General features: G+C 40.5%; 1 protein-coding gene and 1 long non-coding RNA gene across 3 annotated transcripts in view; one reads left to right on the top strand and one right to left on the bottom strand.

Moving 5' to 3' along the window:
- The window catches only part of LOC134169621 (uncharacterized), a 640,302-nt gene that overhangs the window by 265,013 nt on the left and 356,194 nt on the right, over positions 1-19,095 (top strand). The window lies entirely within an intron of this gene.
- PDZRN3 (PDZ domain containing ring finger 3) overlaps positions 1,491-19,095 on the bottom strand; it is a 143,822-nt gene continuing 126,217 nt past the window's right edge. For both annotated transcript variants that reach the window (XM_062630347.1, XM_062630348.1), the window contains 7 exons: positions 18,585-18,838; positions 15,997-16,084; positions 7,888-7,986; positions 6,934-6,996; positions 6,145-6,246; positions 4,971-5,087; positions 1,491-3,916 (listed from right to left, as the gene is read on the bottom strand). In XM_062630347.1, the coding sequence (XP_062486331.1) occupies positions 2,366-3,916; positions 4,971-5,087; positions 6,145-6,246; positions 6,934-6,996; positions 7,888-7,986; positions 15,997-16,084; positions 18,585-18,838 (2,274 nt within the window). In that variant the 3' untranslated portion in view covers positions 1,491-2,365. The remainder of the gene's footprint in view (positions 3,917-4,970; positions 5,088-6,144; positions 6,247-6,933; positions 6,997-7,887; positions 7,987-15,996; positions 16,085-18,584; positions 18,839-19,095) is intronic.

Raw genomic sequence — 19,095 nt, forward strand, 5'->3', positions numbered from 1 at the left:
TGTTACCTTTTAATCACTGGGGTATGTACTACAATGCAATCTTCAGAAAAGCTGTTGGATGAAATATTTCCTCTCAGGCATCAAAGGCTGCTTTCTGGTCTGATTTATTTCACTGTAATGAGGTCATCTTTGGACTAACGTTATGGTAATTTCCAATGTTCCCTTGCAAGCAAAAGAAAGACCCCAAACCTCCTTTTTACACCACCACATTAAGTACTCTGATGAAAAAGAGTGTGTGATAAGGTACCTGAGAACGGGAAAGGATTTGCAAGGCTTTTGTCCAGATTTCCAGGAAAACTGATAGACTCTATGAACTTCTGCTAGTTAATAAATCATCAGGAGAGGGGTGATTTTTAACTGACCAAAATAACAACAAATGTTTAGTGACGAAAACCTCAAAAGGTCTGAGAATAATTCTTGGCCAATAATTTTATTTCAACATGTTAAAGAATGTGAACTTTGTACTGTTGATGCTTTGGTGTAATTTCTGTACATCACACTTGAGTTCCCAAATACTTTTCTGCTGTTATGCACATGCATGCAAAGCTTGGCACTTAAGAACTGATGCCTAAAGGAAACATTACCTGTGAAGTTATTCCAAAGCAGCCTGTTTTTGTGAGGAGCACCTTGATGATAATTCTCCTTAGAGCATTTAAAATCTTACTTTAGTATTTCCAGGTAGATGAAAGATGGCTTAACTGTCTTTTCATGCCTGATTGTGATTCCACACTAATCATAGCTGTGCCTGTGCATCTGAACTTTAGGAGAGGCAGTATTTGGCAGTGGCTCTCACACCTGCAATTGGGATGAACAGAACATGAACTCAGCGTAAAGCAGATTTAAGCCACAGACAGCAAGTGTCTTAGGTTGAAGAGTCAGAGTGCTGTGAAAATCATGTGTTTTTCCTACTGTATCACTCATGATGATAATGGCTGGTAACATGTCAGGTGAAATCCTGGCTCTAGCAAAGTCAACATAAAATCTTTCATAGACTCTACTAGGATCGGTACTTTATCCCAAAGGAAAATATCATCTGAAGATAAATTTACAGAGGCTTATTGACAGGAGTGCCAGATTTCAAGGGGCACTGGTAATTTATAGGGCTGAAGATACACTTTTGGGTAGTAGTTTTTAGGTGGGTTTTAAATACCACTAAGAAACCACAAACCAAAGCAGAACAGGAGAGAAGTCTTATTTCTTTCTCACAGGTCATCCTAAATGCCTTGTGAGTTGAAGATATGCATTGCTTGATTCTGCTTTTGATATTCCTTGTACTTCTCTCTTGCCTCTTACTTCCATCCCTCCTTCCCTCTAGAAAACCTCATTCCAAATTCCCCACAAAGCCACAAAAATTCCCCACAAAGCAGAGTATTCCATCAGGTTTGTCTCTGGGAGGCTGTCCAGGCATTTCTGCAGCACAGGAGCTACGCTTGAGGAAAGAACACTCTTACGTGGTGAAACCAGAGGGGAGTCAAAAGAATTTAAACTAGTTTGAAATACAAAACAATAATTTATTTGACTTCATTTTACTTGTTAACGTTTATAGCTAATGATGATTTCATGGAACTGCTTTTATAATTCAATACATTCAAATCTATAAAGCAAACAGTTACTACCATGGGCTTTTCAAATTCCACAAACTGTCTTACAGAAACAAATGAGCTGTACATGCACATCTTTTCAATAGGTTGCAACATTTGCAAACATGCTTGAAACTCCTTTAAAGCTGCAGGATAGTGTCCTCTGCGTCAGGCTTTTCAGATGAAACCTATAGACTGTCTTCAGAAACCTTAAAAAGGAAACTGTTTAGATTTTGAGCATAACTCTAAAAACTGCTGTTTGATAAATGTCAAATATTACAAGAGAAATGACTCTAATTCTGAGTTTAAACCATCAGCTAAATATTGATAAACAGCACTCTGTGTAGAAGTGAACAACAGCAAAAGAATAGCACAAAATATGGTTTCACAAAAAATAGGTATGTGCAGTTACCCCTGTGGGTTTTTTGCAAACTTTTAGGTAAAGAAAAGCATGGGTACCTTTTAATATGAATATAGTCTAAGCAAATTACCTGTGTAAGTATGGTTAATACATTTCTGATATTTAAACACTTCATGTAAAAGGTAACAAGTAAAAAAGTACCATCAGTATTCCAAAAAGCACTGCTAATATTGCCATTGATGGACATGGGCAAGCTTCCTCTCCACTTTATAATGGAGATCCTGGCACCCACAGTTGTAGAGTTCAGTATTTGAACTATAAACTCGATGACTGTATCTTATATACAAAACTCTTGCCACATTGAACGAGGCATTGATTTCTACCCCAATGGTAGTGTTTTATGTACATAACTTAGCAATGGTGATTATACAGTAGTCACTGACAGGAAGGAATTGTACACCCGTGTGCCATCTGGTGACTTAGTGCCATGGGTTAGCAGTTCCTGGATTGTCATCCAATTGTCAAATATTTTTTTATTTCTCTTCTTCATCATTTTTTTGTGGCTCAGTTCAATGATATTCATCTCTTTCTTTTCTTCTGCACCTTGCTGTTCCTTTAAGCAATCTAACCTGCTCTGCATCATAAACTCGCGCCTCTTCCTCTGCTCCTTCGCTTTCACTAAATGCTGCTTCCGCTCTTCCTTGCTCCAGTAACGGCCCATCTTCATTTCACTGATGGCATCATCGTCGGTGGTCATACCACTGCGCTCCTCCTTAATCTTTATGGCACGTTCTCTCAGCAGCCTGTCCCTCACTGGCCTCTTTGTAATGTAGCGGGTTCCATCGCTTCTGACCTTGACTTTCCACTCCATCCTTGGTTCACTCTGGCTTGAATTAAAGTCTTTGCACATACTCACCAGACTCATTTGACTCTGTGCATACTCCACTGCAGATTTCTGTTGGATCAGCTGCATGTAGCTCTGATAATGCTGTGCATGGGCAGGAATATGAGCATGCTTATATGGTGAGTGATGGTATGGGGATACATAGGAACCAGAAGGTTTCTGACTGTGAGTAGGGCTTTTGCTTCCATCACTGGCTTTTCTCTCCTTGCTTTCCAGCTGCTTGCCAAGGTCAGGATCTTTCACAGAGGCATGGCATTTACCAGTGCTGGATTCATGACTTTCTGAGCTAGCAAATAAATTCTTTTGGGAGACATTATATGCCACTGCCCCCTCATTACCTTGACAGTTAATGCCTTCTGCAGTTCTGCGCAGCGAATTGTCAGGGGAGATCTCCAGCGTGAGTGGTGTGCTGCGGCAGCTTTCGCCTGTGTTATAGGCACTCGAGCTATCCTTGTCAGACTTCTCAGGGAGCTCCGTAATGTCTGAGAGCTCGTGCCTGCGAACATCGATGCTTGTGTTATAGTTGCGGAACCCGCTGTTATGTAACATCCAGGGCTCTCGGTACTGATCCTTCAGCTGCTGCATTTTATGAGCTCTCACAATATTCAGGCACTCCAGCTCGATATTGCGCAGCTCCTCGTTCAGCATCTCCAGCTCTCTGTCAACGCTTTCTTGGTCGCTTTTGCTCATATCCAGAGTGCTGTTGTGGTAATACAGGCTGTAAGGGTTGGCAGACTTCACCTGGCACTTCAGTTCCAGCAGTTCCCGGAATCGCTCACATTCATCCACAGGGATGCCAAGGAAGTCGACATCTGTGCAGTCGGCCGAGATAAACGACTCGTTGCTGAACTGCATATCGCCACTTCCCAGGGTGTCATGACTGTACATCAGCTTCTTCTGGCTCCCTAAAGTGTTGGAGGAGGTGGTGTGATCATCCGCGTTGTTCTCCTGCTCGGAGCTCTCGTCGTTACGAGTGCTGTCGTCTGTGCGCCCCACACCACTGTCTTTCTCATGCTGGTTAGATAAAATAGTGGCTGTATCTGTGGTACCTCCATCCTCCTCATGCTTCTTCTAACAGCAAAAATGAAAAGACAGAGAAATTATTGCAAGGACATGAAATATTTCAGGGTGTTTATTTTTCAATCATTTTCTTAATCTTTGTTACACTTTCTGCATCTTTGCTTTGACTTGGGTGGTAAGAGTATTATATTCTATTATAGAATCATAGAATAGTTAGGGTTGGAAAGGACCTTAAGATCATCTAGTTCCAACCCCCTTGCAGGGACACCTCACACTAAACCATCTCACCCAAGGCTTTGTCCAACCTGGCCTTGAACACTGCCAGGGATGAAATGGTGACCAAACCCACAGCCTGCTGTGGACGTCCTTTTCAGAAGAACCTGAGGTCTGCTTTTCAGCAGTTATATAGCAACAGTGGTAGAAGTCACATTTCCAAAATGTTTCTTCTCCCACTTAGAAGCCCAAAAGTATCCAGTTTACTGCAGTGCCAAGAGAATATGGCTCTTCAAAACACACAGATGCCACAGAGAATATAGTTTTAGAAAACTCCAGCCAAAACCAGAAAAACTATTAATGAACTTTTATGATTGTATGAATTGTGGCAGAACGATGGGGAATAGAAGCCCATATCTGTGGCCCTGTATATAAACTTTGCTATATAAAACCTTCTTCTTTGCCTTACTCCCCATACCTAGACCTTACTTGAGTCATTTGCTTGAGTCCTCTATTTGGATTTTAAGGTTTCGGGAGGCAGGGTGCTTTCAGTATGTGCATGCATATCAGATAGGGGATTTTATAAGTTAGCCCTCTGACTGCTCTATCTACTGTACACATAGTTTATACTGTCAGTGACCACAGGCAGAACAGTGGATTTCTAACTGTGACCATTGCTGTTAGAGGCAAAAGTAAAAAAAAAAGGTAACATTTTAAAACCTTTTGGTCCCCAAGATGAGGTTTGGGGCAGTCATGTAATATCTTGATTTTATAGAAAGCCCTTTTGCCTTGATCGTTATTTGAGACACTAAGTGTATTCAGTCAAGTTCAGTGCTGGAATATGGAGTGCAATGTGAAATTCTGACACCGCTGCACAACAGAGTGGCAGTACCTGCTGGAGCATGCTGGCAGTAAATTGCATTGCCTGGTGGTGCTGTTCCTCTAACATGTCCATGTGCAAGTCATCCAGAAAATCATTTCTGTCATCATCCATCCATCCTTCATCCAGCTATGTGAAAAGGGAGGGAAAACCAAACCAAATGTTGTCAAAAGAATGAAGACTGACTTAAATTACATTCCTTCTTTGTGGAAAGTCATTGAGAAATCTCAGGGGATTCCTTCCTGTGACAGTGCTGCCATTTCGTGAGAAGGAGCACACATCTCCTGTGCTAAGTGTGGGTACTGACTGTCCTACCTCCCCTCACAGCCACCTTCATCTCAAGCAGCATGATTTTATCTTCAACAGATATAAAACAAACCCAGCCTTTTCATCCATGGAAATAATTCTAAGAGTTGGGGCTGTTCTGGTTTGTGCATGACTTGATTAGAATGTACAGAAATACTCCCGAGCCCAAAGCCTGAGCACACCATGTGCGAGGTGGCATCAAGGGCCAGAGGGAAAAATGCTGGCTAGGGGTCTGTGAGACTTCTTTACTCCTAGCTTCAGTCATCCCCAAGGGGAAGATTAGAAGCATCCAAACTGACAGGATAGCCATGAGCCTGATCCTGTGTCTCCAGGTGTATTGGCAAGGGTTGCTCTCCCAGCAGGAGCAGCAGAGACAGATCAAAGAACAATGCTCATGGCTGTTTGTTCAACATCTTTGTTGTGCTAATTCCTGCTCTACAAAGGGATCTGGTTCAACCTTTTATTACAGCTGAGGATGCCTCTTGACAGTATTTAACTGCATTAAGAGATGGAGTATAAAGGGCTAAAGAATAGGTGTTTTAATGAATGGATAATCAATAGCTATAGGAATTAAGAGTTCAGTATGTTCTTCAAAGCCATGGCTTGAAACCATCCATAATACCTTGCACTGATGTTTGTAATAGCATTGCAGCATATATAAATCACCAAACACCTTATAAATTGAACTTGAAAATATAGACATAAGTGCCATGACTGCTGAATTCCATTATTTTAGATCACCTATATGTCCAGTCAAACTGTGTTAACATGGTTTTGGGTAGATCTGGTAGATTTAAGTAGATTAAAATTCTTTCTACAAAACCGCAGATCTTTTGATAAAGACTAAAGAGAGGGTTTTTTTTTTAAGTTCCTACAGTACCTGAAGTTCTGGTCTTGCAACAAGCAAGGAGATATTCTTGCTCTCTTCACTGGTGAGAAGTGCCACTGCTTCTTCTCGGTTCTGTACCTCTATGCCATTGATCTTTAAAGAAAAGAGCAACACAATGAAATCTTTTCATAAGGATACTTAAATGCTGCTGTGATGGTTCTACAGAGTGGCATGGCTGGGCAGATCCCAGTGCTGTGTGGGCCAGGCACACACACTGTTCACATCTCCAGCATGTAAGTGTTGGGGAAGTGTGTTGGTTTGGACATGAGAAGCTGTTCCACACCTCTGCATGTGATGTGCAGAGCTTTGTTACAAGGAGAGAAACTGGAGAAGCACAGTTAGGCAGGAGCAGAATCAAACAGCAGGTCTGGTGGGTGGGAAGGAACAGGAGCATCCTAGTGTGGGACAGGTGAGGTTGAGGTTGTGTGTGCTGCTGCCAGAGACTGGATGGGATGTGGACCTCTACTCATGTTAGTGTCTATGCAGACTTCTGACAAAGCCCCTGTGGTGTAGGATTGTTGCATCTGGAAGACAACTCATGCCTGCATACAGAACTGGACATTCTGCCTCCTGAGCAAGTACTAATGTCCCTGTTAGTGCTGGCCAGGACTATCAAAGTCTGACTGGGATATGGCAGAGGAAAGGGAAATACCCTCATAAAATTAAAAGGAAGTACATAAATACCAGTCAGAAGGGAATAATTTGTAGAAATTATGCTGAAATAAAGACATTGTAGCAGGTTGCAGTGTGTTAGCAGATTCCAACCATTTACACGTGTACCTGAATAATGCGATCCCCTTCTCGGAGTCGACCGTCTTTTGCAGCAATACTATTGGGATCGATCTACAAAATAAAGAGAGCTGTGAGTGCTTTGGAGGTTTGAGAACTCAGTATTTACTTCCTGTGGTAAACCCAGTATTGCTAACATAACTGATACTGTAAGCTAGTGTGTCTGTTGCTGCTGCTATATCTATAGTGTTATGTCCCGATTAGTGATTATAGGACTTACTCTTGCTTGTGTCAGACAAAAAGTGAAATGCCAGTTAAAATGATGAAGTCAAACCCATTTCTTCCTGATATGTGTCTTCAGAGAATGTAGGTTTATCATGTTTGCATGACACTGAGTTACCTCAAAATTTAACTTTTTGCTTTACAACACAGTGCTCTGATTAGAACCACTTTTTGCATACAGAGCAGGAAGGATTATATCTTAAGTGATGCATTTTAATGGCAGATTTTAGATTCAGTTATGAGTTTCTTTCCCCAAACTGCTGTTACTAATTTGAAATGGATTTGCATGCTAAAAAGATTATGTATAAAATGCTACTTATTGCATGAAAGAGAGCAGAAAGAGACAAAAGGGCCCCAAATCTTTGCAAATAGAAGTGCGGGGTGGTGATTTCGTCTTTATTTTATGTTGTTTCTGGGATAGACAATAAAAATTAAAGGGGGAATATATATGTTTTCAAAATATTTTGAAAACATCATCTGAAACTGAATGCTGAGACTGTGTTAGGGGAAAAATGAACACTAAATGCTAACAGAATGAAGTTTGGCTCAGTGGATGCAGGATTTCACTCCGTTTGGAGGAAAGGAATAATAATTAGATTTCTTCCAGTTACTGCATTCTGACTCCTTTTCACACATGGTACAAACAGAGGATGAATGTCCTAAATGTCCAACACTGCAATTTTAATGACAAATTGTATCTTATGGAAATCAGCTCAATCTTACCTCACTCACATAAATACCCATGTCATCTTCATCATCCGTTCTGTAACATACAGTAAGGCCAAGCTTGTCCTGGCTGTTCACTCGATGTAAATCTACTTCCTGAGGTTTAAAAAAAAAAAAAGGAAAGAAAAAGGGAAAGCAAACCCACTGTCAGTGAGACACTGGTGACTGATGGAAGCAAATTTTCAAATACAATGAATATATTTTGCTTAAGTGATATAGTGGATCTCTTTTCATTTCACTTGTGGACGAGGTTAACTTACTGAGCAAAACGTGATTATATGCAGACAATCAATACCTGGGGCATTTTTGACCCTTCAATCAATATGAAGTCATTTTGAAAACAGACCCTTTATTGATCTTAAAGAAGAAAAATTACCTATATTTCATGTAGTGGTAAGACTTCAAACACTAAAATACTTACAAAGTATGATTTCAATATTTGCCACAGCTGATATATATTTCCTTATAAGCAGGGAAATTTTCTGGCTTTTTAGAGAAATACATAATACTTTATTACTTGAACTTGTCTAATCTTTACAAGATGATGTAATAAATTTCTTAAAAGTGTGACTGAAGATCAATACATTGTCAGCAAAGCAGTTGGTATTGGTAATAGAAATATAATAAGCACTTTAATCTCTTGCAAGGGTTTGGTTTCAGCAGGTCATGGTTTATTATTCTAGTGCTCTTTGGTGGTCTTGTTAAATCTTGGAGACATTTAAGTGATCTTAAAACTATGTGCTTCCTCTGCTTTTTTTGCCATGAGGATTTCATGTGGGTTGTGTTTTCCTATGTTTGCTGCTGCTCTGTGACACTGGGTTGTAAAATCCACGTAGATGCCCACAGGCTGCAGGATGCTCCTGCCTAGTGCACAGTTAGTGTGACCATCCACCTTTCAGCTCTACCTTCTTGCTACTCAGGGACAGCCAGGAGCCTTAAAGACCTTGGGGAGCCTTGTATGCTTAACCAGCTTGTTGCCACTACTGTGTCAGTCCTGAGGATATCAGGGAGAGAAGATGTTTCTTCATAGGTAGAGGTGTAATAGCAACTGTAGTTGTGTTTTTTACTTCCCTTATGTCGTGGTTTAAACTCAGTCAGCCGTGTAGTCTCTCTCTCACTCCCTCCTCTTCCTCCCCCTGGCTCCTGGAGGGATGGGGAGGAGAATCGAAAGAATGTAACTCCCACGGGTTGAGACAAGAGCAGTCCAGTAACTAAGGTATAACGCAAATCACTGCTGCTACCACCAGTAATAATAATAATAAGGGAAATAACAAGGGAAGAGAATACAACCGCTCACCACCTGCTGACTGATACTCAGTACGACCGAGCAGTGATCTAACCCTTCCAGGTAACTGCACCCAGTTCTACATCCTGGGCATGCCGTGCTGTGGTATGGAATACCTCTTTGGCTAGTTTGGGTCAGTGTCCTGTCTCTGCTTCCTCCTGGCTTCCCCTTCTCCCTGGCAGAGCATGAGACTCAGAAAGTCCTTGGTCAAACTAAACAATACTGAGCACCAACTAAAACCATTGGTGTTATCAGTGCTGTTTCCAGGCCGAAAGTCAAAACCACAGCACTGCACCAGCTACTAAGAAGGAGAAAAAATGACTGCTACTGCTGAACCCAGGACACCTTAGAAGAGTGCTTGGCAGTGAACAAGGCTCTGAAAGGTCCCACTCCTGTGCAGCTAACACCAGGCAGGATGGAGGAGGCAACTGTGGGGTTCGAGCCCCATTACTGAGAAGGGAAAGAGTGGAACCAGGCAAAGATCCCTGTGTGGGATCCGAGGGGTGCCCCAGCCCCAGGGCTGACCCTGAATCTCATGTCTGTGCATGGCCCTGTCCCTTCCAGTGGAAAAGTTCTGATAACAGGACTCATTATTTCTGAATGTGTCTCTGTTTTGACCTGCACTGTGCCATTTGTAAGGGGCAAGACAGTAAAACAAGCTGATATGAATAATTTATTGGCATGTCTAGATGACAGCCGCCAAGATCAGGAATCTCATGTTATTTACTTGTCAACATGTGTAATTTCTTTCTTCTTTTTTTCTTCCCCAAAAAGAACTGTGGCTGTAAATGTCAGTGACATTTCAGATGGTATTTAAATGGTTTCAGTCAATAGTATCTGTGGTGAACTGCTGCTCTTTTTCTCCCCCTTTTGTTACTTAAGGGTTTGAATACAGTGCTTTGGTAGTGGTTTTTTTTTTCAGACTTCTAAAGCTTTGGGGGCTTTTTAGAGAGGAGATGGAAATTCTTCAGATGAAAAGATGAGACAAAGTGGATTCGATTGTGATCTCATTTGATCCTTGGGAACGCCACTGCAGCCAATGCGTTCATTCCACATTTAACCAGGGTGTGAAATGGGGATGAGGTGGGAATTCATGAATTAGGCCTAATTCAGGCATAGGATGATTCCCATATTTCAAGCATACTTTAACAAAAAGATTTCGTATCTTCGGGAAAGTCTTTCTAAAGTTTACTGCTTTCACAATATGGCAAGAAACTAGTGCTGTAGCTCATTCTGCTGTTTGTCACACTGGTAGTGAAAATGCGTATGTATATATAATGTTAAAAAAAAACCCACAAAATCAAACAACAAAGCATGGTGACCTTGGTCAGTATGTAAATAGGTCCTATGTAACCATAAACACTTGCCAGCACCTTTTGAAGCAGAAGGAATGGAGGGACTAAGCTATCAGTTTCATTTTTACCTGCCGCATGTTTTAACAATAGGTGTTTTTCCAACGGTGTACAACTATAAAGGGTATTACTGAAATAATTAAAAAGTACGTATGGGTTTATAGGTAAAAAGCACCATCCAAGACATCAACTGTGCTATACTGGAAAGTAATAAATCATCTGGTAAATGAAATAATATGTACTTTAAAAGGAAACCATATATATATATTGTTTAAAAACAACTCACAAATAAAGCAGCAAAAAGCTAAAGCAAACAAAAAAATTTAGAGCAGGTGTTTAGAACCTGAATTTTTATGAGTGAGTAATTGACAGACTTACCCTTGGGTACAATCCCTCTAGTCCTTTGTCGGAACAGAATAAGTGGGTTTGATGCTACCCAAGCATGATAATTTTGGGAACTTCAAGATAGAAACAGCTGCTTTCTGTAGGTCTTTGCGTCAGTGAAGTTTTAATATAATCATAAAGGTTTGAAATGTTTGAGAGATAAAAGTGTGCAATTCCGGTTGGAGTTGAAGAATCAAAACCAGAGTCTTCAAAGCAAAGTTTATTTTCCATATTCAGAGTCAAGTCTGTATAATGTACAGGTACATGAAAGGGGGGAAATAGAAAACTGGCAGCACAAGTACAAGGTGTTACGGCTGGTTGTGTAACTGTACCAGGAATTAACATGGGTCTACAGAACTTTGTAGGTGTAGTTTTGCAGTGCCACAAGACTTGCTGTTTCTTACTCCTGTGTCTTAGTGCTGCACATCTGTGCAGCCCAAGGGCCTGATCCTGCAATGGTCCTGCTGCAGAGAACAGCCGCTGCGTGCACAGAGACCCCTCCAGGCCCTGCTCTTTCAGATCAGGCTGGTGCACTGTACAGTCACCAGCTGAAAGCGTATTTACTGCTCAACTGGGGCTCTTTATAAAACAATATGAAACCTATCAGCCACCTACATTGCAGAAGGGAGACACTGAAGTTATTCAACACCTGGTCTAGATGTGCAGAAATTAATTAGCAGACAACAGTGATGTCCACAAAGTGTGGGTTACCGGGGCTACATTAATACAATAAATGTAAAATTTTCATATAGGATGTAACTTTTAAACACACAAATAATGAAAATCTGCTTCTGTAAAAGGTAAAAAAGTGACATTTTGAAAGATGTTCAAGAGAAATATTTGTATGGTATTACACAATAGAGTCTGCAAAAGAGAACTGGCTGAAAGATTACTGGCTCTTTATCAAATGTTGAGCCAAGGAGGGCTCAAAGAGCTAGCTGCTGAAATCCATATGGCATTTGTAGCAAGACAAGAAGAAATGAACATGCTCTATGACATTATACCTGTAACCGCTCATAATAATGAATTATGAGTAAGTGATAATGGTAAATTAACCTCTCTAAGATCAGAAGATCCTTCATTTGCAAGAGATTATTGAATTATTGTACTGCTGATTTAAATTTATGGCCTGCCTGTTTAAAAAATCTACGTCCTTTCTATAACAAGACAGAAATGAGCAGTGGAACTCTGAAATGAGAGGACAACAATGGGTAAAGTAAGCTCAAACATTCACAAAGCATTATCCAAAGCCTGCATAATAAGTACTCTGTCCTTTTGTCTCTCTCTCTAAGAAGTGCTGTGTGTGTCCTGACACACCTGACCAGCAGAGTGCAATTTTTTGCTATTCCATTAAGAAGTTTCACGCAGAAAAGCATGTCAGGGAAATAACTATCGATAAAGAACTATTTCCTTTTATAATGCATGAGGCCTTCTCACTCATTTTGGCAACTGACCTCGATTCAGCAGAAGGAAAAATCTTGTTCTTCTGTCTTGAAGATAAGGAAAGTGATCTTTACATTTGTCTGTCCCTATAAATGTGGTTTCAATGTAGGTAAAAGCCAAAATCCAACCCCTCCACTTTTCAGAGAAGAAAATTTCATAAAATAGGTTTTCTTTCAAACATCCTTCACACTAGAGAAGAAGTAAAAACCTGCCTGGAGGTTATTGTGCCAGCCCAACGTTGTGATGGTAGTTCTGTGATGGACCACAGAGACTGGTCTTAAGTCATTAGTGGTGCCAGGGAAAGCCGGATAAAACTGTTTCTCACCCGGGTAAAAAGTTTTAGGATGCCTGAGTAAGGTAACTTGAAAGATGCCCAGGCTCTTTGCCAAGCAGATGGCCAGCCGTCCATGATTAAGACCTTTCTCATGCAGTAAAGAGGTGTTAAGGCCAGTTTGAAGTCCTCCAGAGAGCTAGGGGAGAACAACCTTTCAGTATTAGCTTGTCAGCAAGTTGGAATGTTTTACCACTGTTGGATTTGTTCCAAACAAAGAACATACAAATACTTGCCTCAAAAAGCACAGTTACGAAGTTGAAGGAAGGTACTGCTTTTTAATTCTTTACAAATTCAATCACTGCGTTAGCAGCACTGCTAGGGCTGAAGTCCTTTGTATTCAGAGACATTAATGCCTTGAGAAGCTCCTGATCAGTGCAACTCCCTGCAGAGCAGGAGTTTTCATTGTAAAGAAATATATTCACATAAAATATGCTTTCAAACGCTTTACAGCCAAGATGGAATAAAAATTGCAGAGTGTGTGACGGAGCCTACTGATTCCCATGTGTCTTGCAAATAGATGAGAGAAGTAAAAGCAAACTTTCAACCACAGTACTGAAGTACACAGTAAAGGGCAGAGCCTGAAAACCTGGTACTCAGCTTTATTTATGGTTTCCTGAAAGCAGGGAAGTATTAATTTCAAATTTTGAAGCCCAGATTTTCGTGCTCAGTGTGTTTATTTCTCGCTCATCAGATGTTACGGTTTTATGCTTGGAACACTGAGCTGTGTGCTGGGAGGGCAAAGAGCTATTTGCATATATCTGTTGTACTTCACTCTTTTGATGTGAAGGCTTCACTTCTGTCCAAGATCGAGTGAGTATCAGAAGGGAGGTTTCTTAGCAGTTAGCAAACATTTCATGTAGTTTTCAGCCCCGAGATTTACTTAGTCTCAACTCGCCATCCAGCTGAGTACAGTTCTCAGAAAGAAAGCAAGACCTAAGTGCAAGTTGCATATAGGAAAGGGTAAAGACAGAAAGTCAGATGGGAGAGAACAAGCTCCCTTTTTGATGTGGAATGTACTCCCTTGTAATGTGAGAAAGTGAACACAGTGAGAAAGGCCTCACTTGGGCTGTGTGTCTGACAGCTGGACAGACTTGTTTGAATAAACATATTAAGGCATAATGCTGCCGAGGAATCCTGGAGTGACATTATTCTTCCTTTATGAGCCTGAAATGACTTCTGGCTGGGCCTCTGTGAAGAATGAATATACTTTTAATTTCTAATAAAACAGTAGTTGAGGATTTAGTCCCGCTTTCTTTGTGGCATGGAAACTTCAAAGGAGAAGAAATGGTCTGTATTTTTTTTTGTAGTAGGGAATATATGGCAGTTACCTCTGAGTCATCCATTAAAGACAAATATTGAGAGGTAAAAATGAGAACACAATTTTGACATCTTGGCAATACTGCCAACCTAAATTGTTTCCTACGGATATTTACATTAGAAACTTGCTGTGAACTTGGGTATTTCACTGGTTTTGCCTTGTTTACTTGTTACAAATCACTAGCCAGTCAGTTATAGGCCATAAAAGTTTAGACGAGGAGCTTCTGATTGAAATTCAAAGCACGCTTTATGGACACAGGATGCCAGAAGGCTGACTTGATGGCTTTCTTACTTTAGACATTCCTGCTGCAGTCAATGAAACAGTGCCTTTGTGGTCTTTTAAAACGTATCTATCAAAAGGCAAACAAAAAAGCAACTAGCCAGTTGAGTCCCTGTTAGCACTTTGACCTTCCCATTGATCACAGTCTCTACAATTTGAACAAGAATCTTTAGTGGTTTTTAAGAACGCTATTAGGCTACAGAGACTTTTCTAATGTTCATCTCCCTGTGTTACTGAGCTGATCACCTCTTGCCATGAAGTACTATATCAATGTCAAAATTATTAATGTTGTGGTTTAAGGCATATTAACGTCTGGCTACTGAAGTGCATGTGTTTAAACTGTTTCCAGCTCAACTGGTTGACGTTCTAATGGAAGCAATATAATTTCTCCTCAATATTAGATTTCCTAAAAGATAGTTTTTGAAAAGACACTGGCAGAAAATACTGATTTGTTCTACATTTTCCCTTAAGTCTGAAATCTGTATTGTATTTGTTTTTCTTTAAGGAAAAAAAAATGCACTTGTTTGAAAAGTAAGGCCTTGAAGTCTGCTAAACAGCATTTGTTTTACTGGCACTTTGATTTTATCCTGCCTTTGATTCGTGTTTGTATACCGAGATGAATTGCTACCAGATCTGCAGCATTTGAAAACCGCGTGCACATTTTTTATGGGGTTTTAGTCCTTGATCCCACAAACACTTTTCTAGAAGGGAACAACTTCGTGCTTGTAGAACATCTGAACTCTGCTCCCACTGAAGCTGTTGATAAATGTACCGCTGATTTAAACAGAGCTACAGACAGGTCAGCATTGCTTGCTCTGACAAATAGGCATTAGCAGGGCCAGGATCTAAGAAATCAGAAATCAGAAGTGCAAGCAAGCTAAGAGTAAACTATTCACTTACTGATAAACTTGAATGGATTAGCTGGGTCAGACATTGCTGGCAGTATTTGAAGTATTGAGATACTTTACTGCTATTTATTACAAACAATTTAAAACACTTCAGTGGGTCAGTACAGCTTAAGTGTCTTGCAGAACTAAGGCCCACAATTTATATGCTGTGCTCTGAATGGTTGGGAGCAGCTTATTAAAATTAAGTATGGGAAAGCTGAAGATGAACTTCTGATGGGATATACAAGTACTAAAATCCCAAGTGATGTTTAAAGATTTGGCAATGGGAAATGGACTTGCATACCTTCGTGACTGGTTCAACTTTTATTATCTATAATTTTCATTACTTAGAAGTTACATATGTATACATATGAAAAGAGAGGAACAGCTTAGTATAGTGGCAAATCTATTCTGGTCTTGTCTTGTAAACTTACAGTACTTCTAAATTATATGATCAAGAACATCTGTTTCTCAGCTGGGGAATATTTTAAGGGAAACTCACATTTTTATTGTGACTATGTGGAACAGTGCCTGCCACTCACAAACTTGGAAAGTCTAAACCAGCACAGGTATACAGAATTTAATGAATGGAGTCAATGACTTCATTATTTATGTTAATTTGTTAACTGAAGTTCTAGCTCATCAGTCCAGGTGCATAGTTAAATACACTGCTAAAGGTATCAATAAGGTTTCCAACCTGCAAAGTAACTAATAAGCAACTGTGTAAGTATCTGCTTTGAAATGTCTTTTTGCTTTATATACAAATAAAAACCATGACAAGTGCATGTAAGCTGTCAGTAAGTGAAATAGTAAAGACCAAGTACCTCTAATTCCAACTCATCTCGGTCCATTTCTTGATGAATTCCTCCCATGTAGTCGTTTGGGTCATAGTATTCATGCACTGATGGATGGCTGGGAAAAAAAAGGTGTGTTTTAGAACAGCACTAAGGACTCACTATGACAGCACTCAGCACTCAGTACTAGAATTAGCACATTAATCCATTCTGAGCTTAGAGCAAGTCATTGTGAACATGATGGACTAACAACCACACCAAGAAGTTGCCCATCGTTAATGAATGCATTGTACCACTTACACCAATAAAACAAAAATTACACGTATTGTAAGAGAAGTCCAAAGCATTTGGCACCTGTTAATGAATGTGAGACTTGTAAAAAGCTTTAAAATTTACTAATGGATTTTCTCCAAATGTAAAGCTGACTTGGGGAAAAAATGCACAGCAGCCAAGTAGGGTCAGGGGTACGAGGTGATTGCTGAGAGGGCAGGTATTTGTCAGGGTTCAAGATGAGAGGGGATACTAGATTATTTACTTGTGAGCTCAGGTTATTTGCAGACATGAAAGTAAAACCATTCCTGGCTGGCTGCTTGGCATTTCTACTTTGCTTTAAAGACAGAAAACTTTATCCAACTGCTAAGTATTATAAAAATAATTTGCCATCCAACTGTTTGGATCAGCGGCATTCTGTTGATGGGTTTGAATGCAACAGGCTGTGCCTAGTGAGTTAAATACTGTTTAAATATGCATCACTCTTGATATTGCCATTCACTACTGGCATGTTGCTTTTCACAACTTGAGCTCTCCAACTCTTTGCTATCTATACTTTGAAAACTGTAAGCAGTAACACTCTTGTGATCACTCTTTTCTATGCTGGAATTATTTTCTGCAATGAAAGTAAGCTCCCTTTAATTCTCCGTTAACTAGATACATGTTTCTTTGTAAGTGTGAGGCTATTTACGTAACAGCATCTGCTAACTGGCTGAGATACCAATCTTGTTATATGCAGGCTAGATTAATGTGAATGGGATTTGGAGAAGTTACAGAAAGCATTAGGAAAAAACAACTCTGTTTGCCTGCACATGCTGGGTGACAGCACACTCAAACAGCTAATGGACTGCCCTTGTGTGCAGGGAGAGCCGTGAGGCAGGCTGGGTACTTGGGACCAAGATCTACAGCTCAAAGTAAGGCCATTGATGATACCAGCAGTTGCAACAATTAAGGGGGAATATGAAGTTTCTTGATAGGACTTACTTACCAATACCACTGGTATTATACAGGCATGTGGCAACCTAAATGATTCATCACAAATTAATCTTTGCTGTTTTCCTAATGTAATTGGTTTTGCAGTTGAAAAGTTGCAGGCATTGAAAGCCCCTCTTGTTGGGGGTATGCAGGGTAAGTGATCTTAGTATAAGTGTGTCCTCTCCACAGTGTGCTAAGCTCTGCTGCTTGTTGACAACAAACAAGCTCAAAGCTACAGCCTTTTGTCAAACATTTCCACTAAAACATGCAGCTGCACTTGAATTTTCAATGGGCTGGGAATAAGTGGCTGTGCAGTAATATTCGATGGAACCGTCTTTCAAATAACCAACATTACTGAGAGTCGTGAAAGGAACAGACATTGTACATAGAAGCCCAGTTCCTGGCTGAACATGTGAATGTTAACATGCTATGAAAGTAACTTAAGAGCAGTACAGCATCAGTGGCTGTTGGTAGTCAAAGCCTATTTCGTAGGAGTGCCGAGTGGCATGTCTGGAGGGGTGTGCTGGGGTGTGTTTGTGTGCTGATCCAAGTTCAGAGCTTGTGCTGCCTGCAGGCTCCCCTTCCAGAGCGGTGCTGTGCAGCCAGGACACGTGCACACTGCTGCTGCCTCTCACCAATGTACAGGATCATCTCAAAACGAGGTACTGCTGTGGATTGACCAGATCAGGGTCTCTCATACACAGCAACCGAGATGTTCAGAGTCCTTTCTATTCCTTTTTCCCCTGTGGAGATGCGTGGCAAGATGACAGGCAATATGCATGGGTTCCTTGGGGAGCTGTTTTCCTCTTGAACAGCATGTGAGGGCGTGGGGTGTGTGTGCCAGCAGATAATTGTCATTTTTATTTGTAAGCACAAAAGCATCAAACTACCATTAACAATAATTAAAATTTGATTCTAAAACATCCATGACAGCACTGGTAAGTAATTTTAGTCCTAGAAAATAACTTATTTGAGTAACATTGCTGCAGGGTTGTAATAAAGTAATTAATACACTGGAACAGAATGTAGCAGCTCTTAGCATTACACAATTTATGGCAGCCATAAAAAATAAAGTTAAAACATAAGCAACCCAAAGAGGCAGTGAGAGGAATTATAAGAAGCAATAACTTTATCCATCAAATGCCAGCAAAAAATAAGCTTTATGAGGCCATGTTGTGACTTAGTGGCATTACTCATGTGAGTAATGGCTTGCTAATGTGTAGGAAAAATGAAAATGTTTTGAGTTACGGCTCAATGGCGTATGAATTCTGGCTACGCATTCACCAGCAAGTAAAGGTGAGTTGATGAACTACTTCTAAATGTCACATGAAGGAATGCAAGGATTTTCAGGGGCTTCACAAACTGATACTTACTCTTCAGGTAGGAGGTACGGGTCTAGCACAGAGACGGGTGGCGTAGGTGAGCCCATCTTGCTTAGAGCCATGATGTGTTCAAAAGTGATATCTGTCTGTGTGCCCACATCTACGAGCTGACAGTCGTGAGCAGGAGTGAAGCCCTTGGTGCGTGGAGTTCTTCTGAGGACCTGCACCACAATGGGCTCCTTTGCTGTCTTGAATGCTTCCACTGCCTGCTCATGTGTTGCTTTAGATAAATCCTTCCCATTGACCTGCAGGAAGAAAGCAAGCAAAGCAATGAGAGAAACAGTCAGGAAGTAAAGGATATCTTTGTTGGTTTTGGCTGTTAATGCAAAAGTCTCAGCTTTTATCTAAAGGTATATACAGCAAGAACTAGGAGCTATTGTGCTGTTATGCATCTCTCGTTTCCCCCTTTCACTATGTAACTTTACGAATCTTGTGCTCTGCTTTTAATTTTGATAGTTTGATTTTGCTGGATTCACTCTTCCAGCTAAAGTATAAACCAGCA

This window comes from Pezoporus occidentalis, unplaced genomic scaffold, assembly GCF_034315485.1.
Source record: "Pezoporus occidentalis ecotype Australia unplaced genomic scaffold, CSIRO_AGI_Poc_V1 ctg35, whole genome shotgun sequence".
Taxonomy (NCBI): domain Eukaryota; kingdom Metazoa; phylum Chordata; class Aves; order Psittaciformes; family Psittacidae; genus Pezoporus; species Pezoporus occidentalis.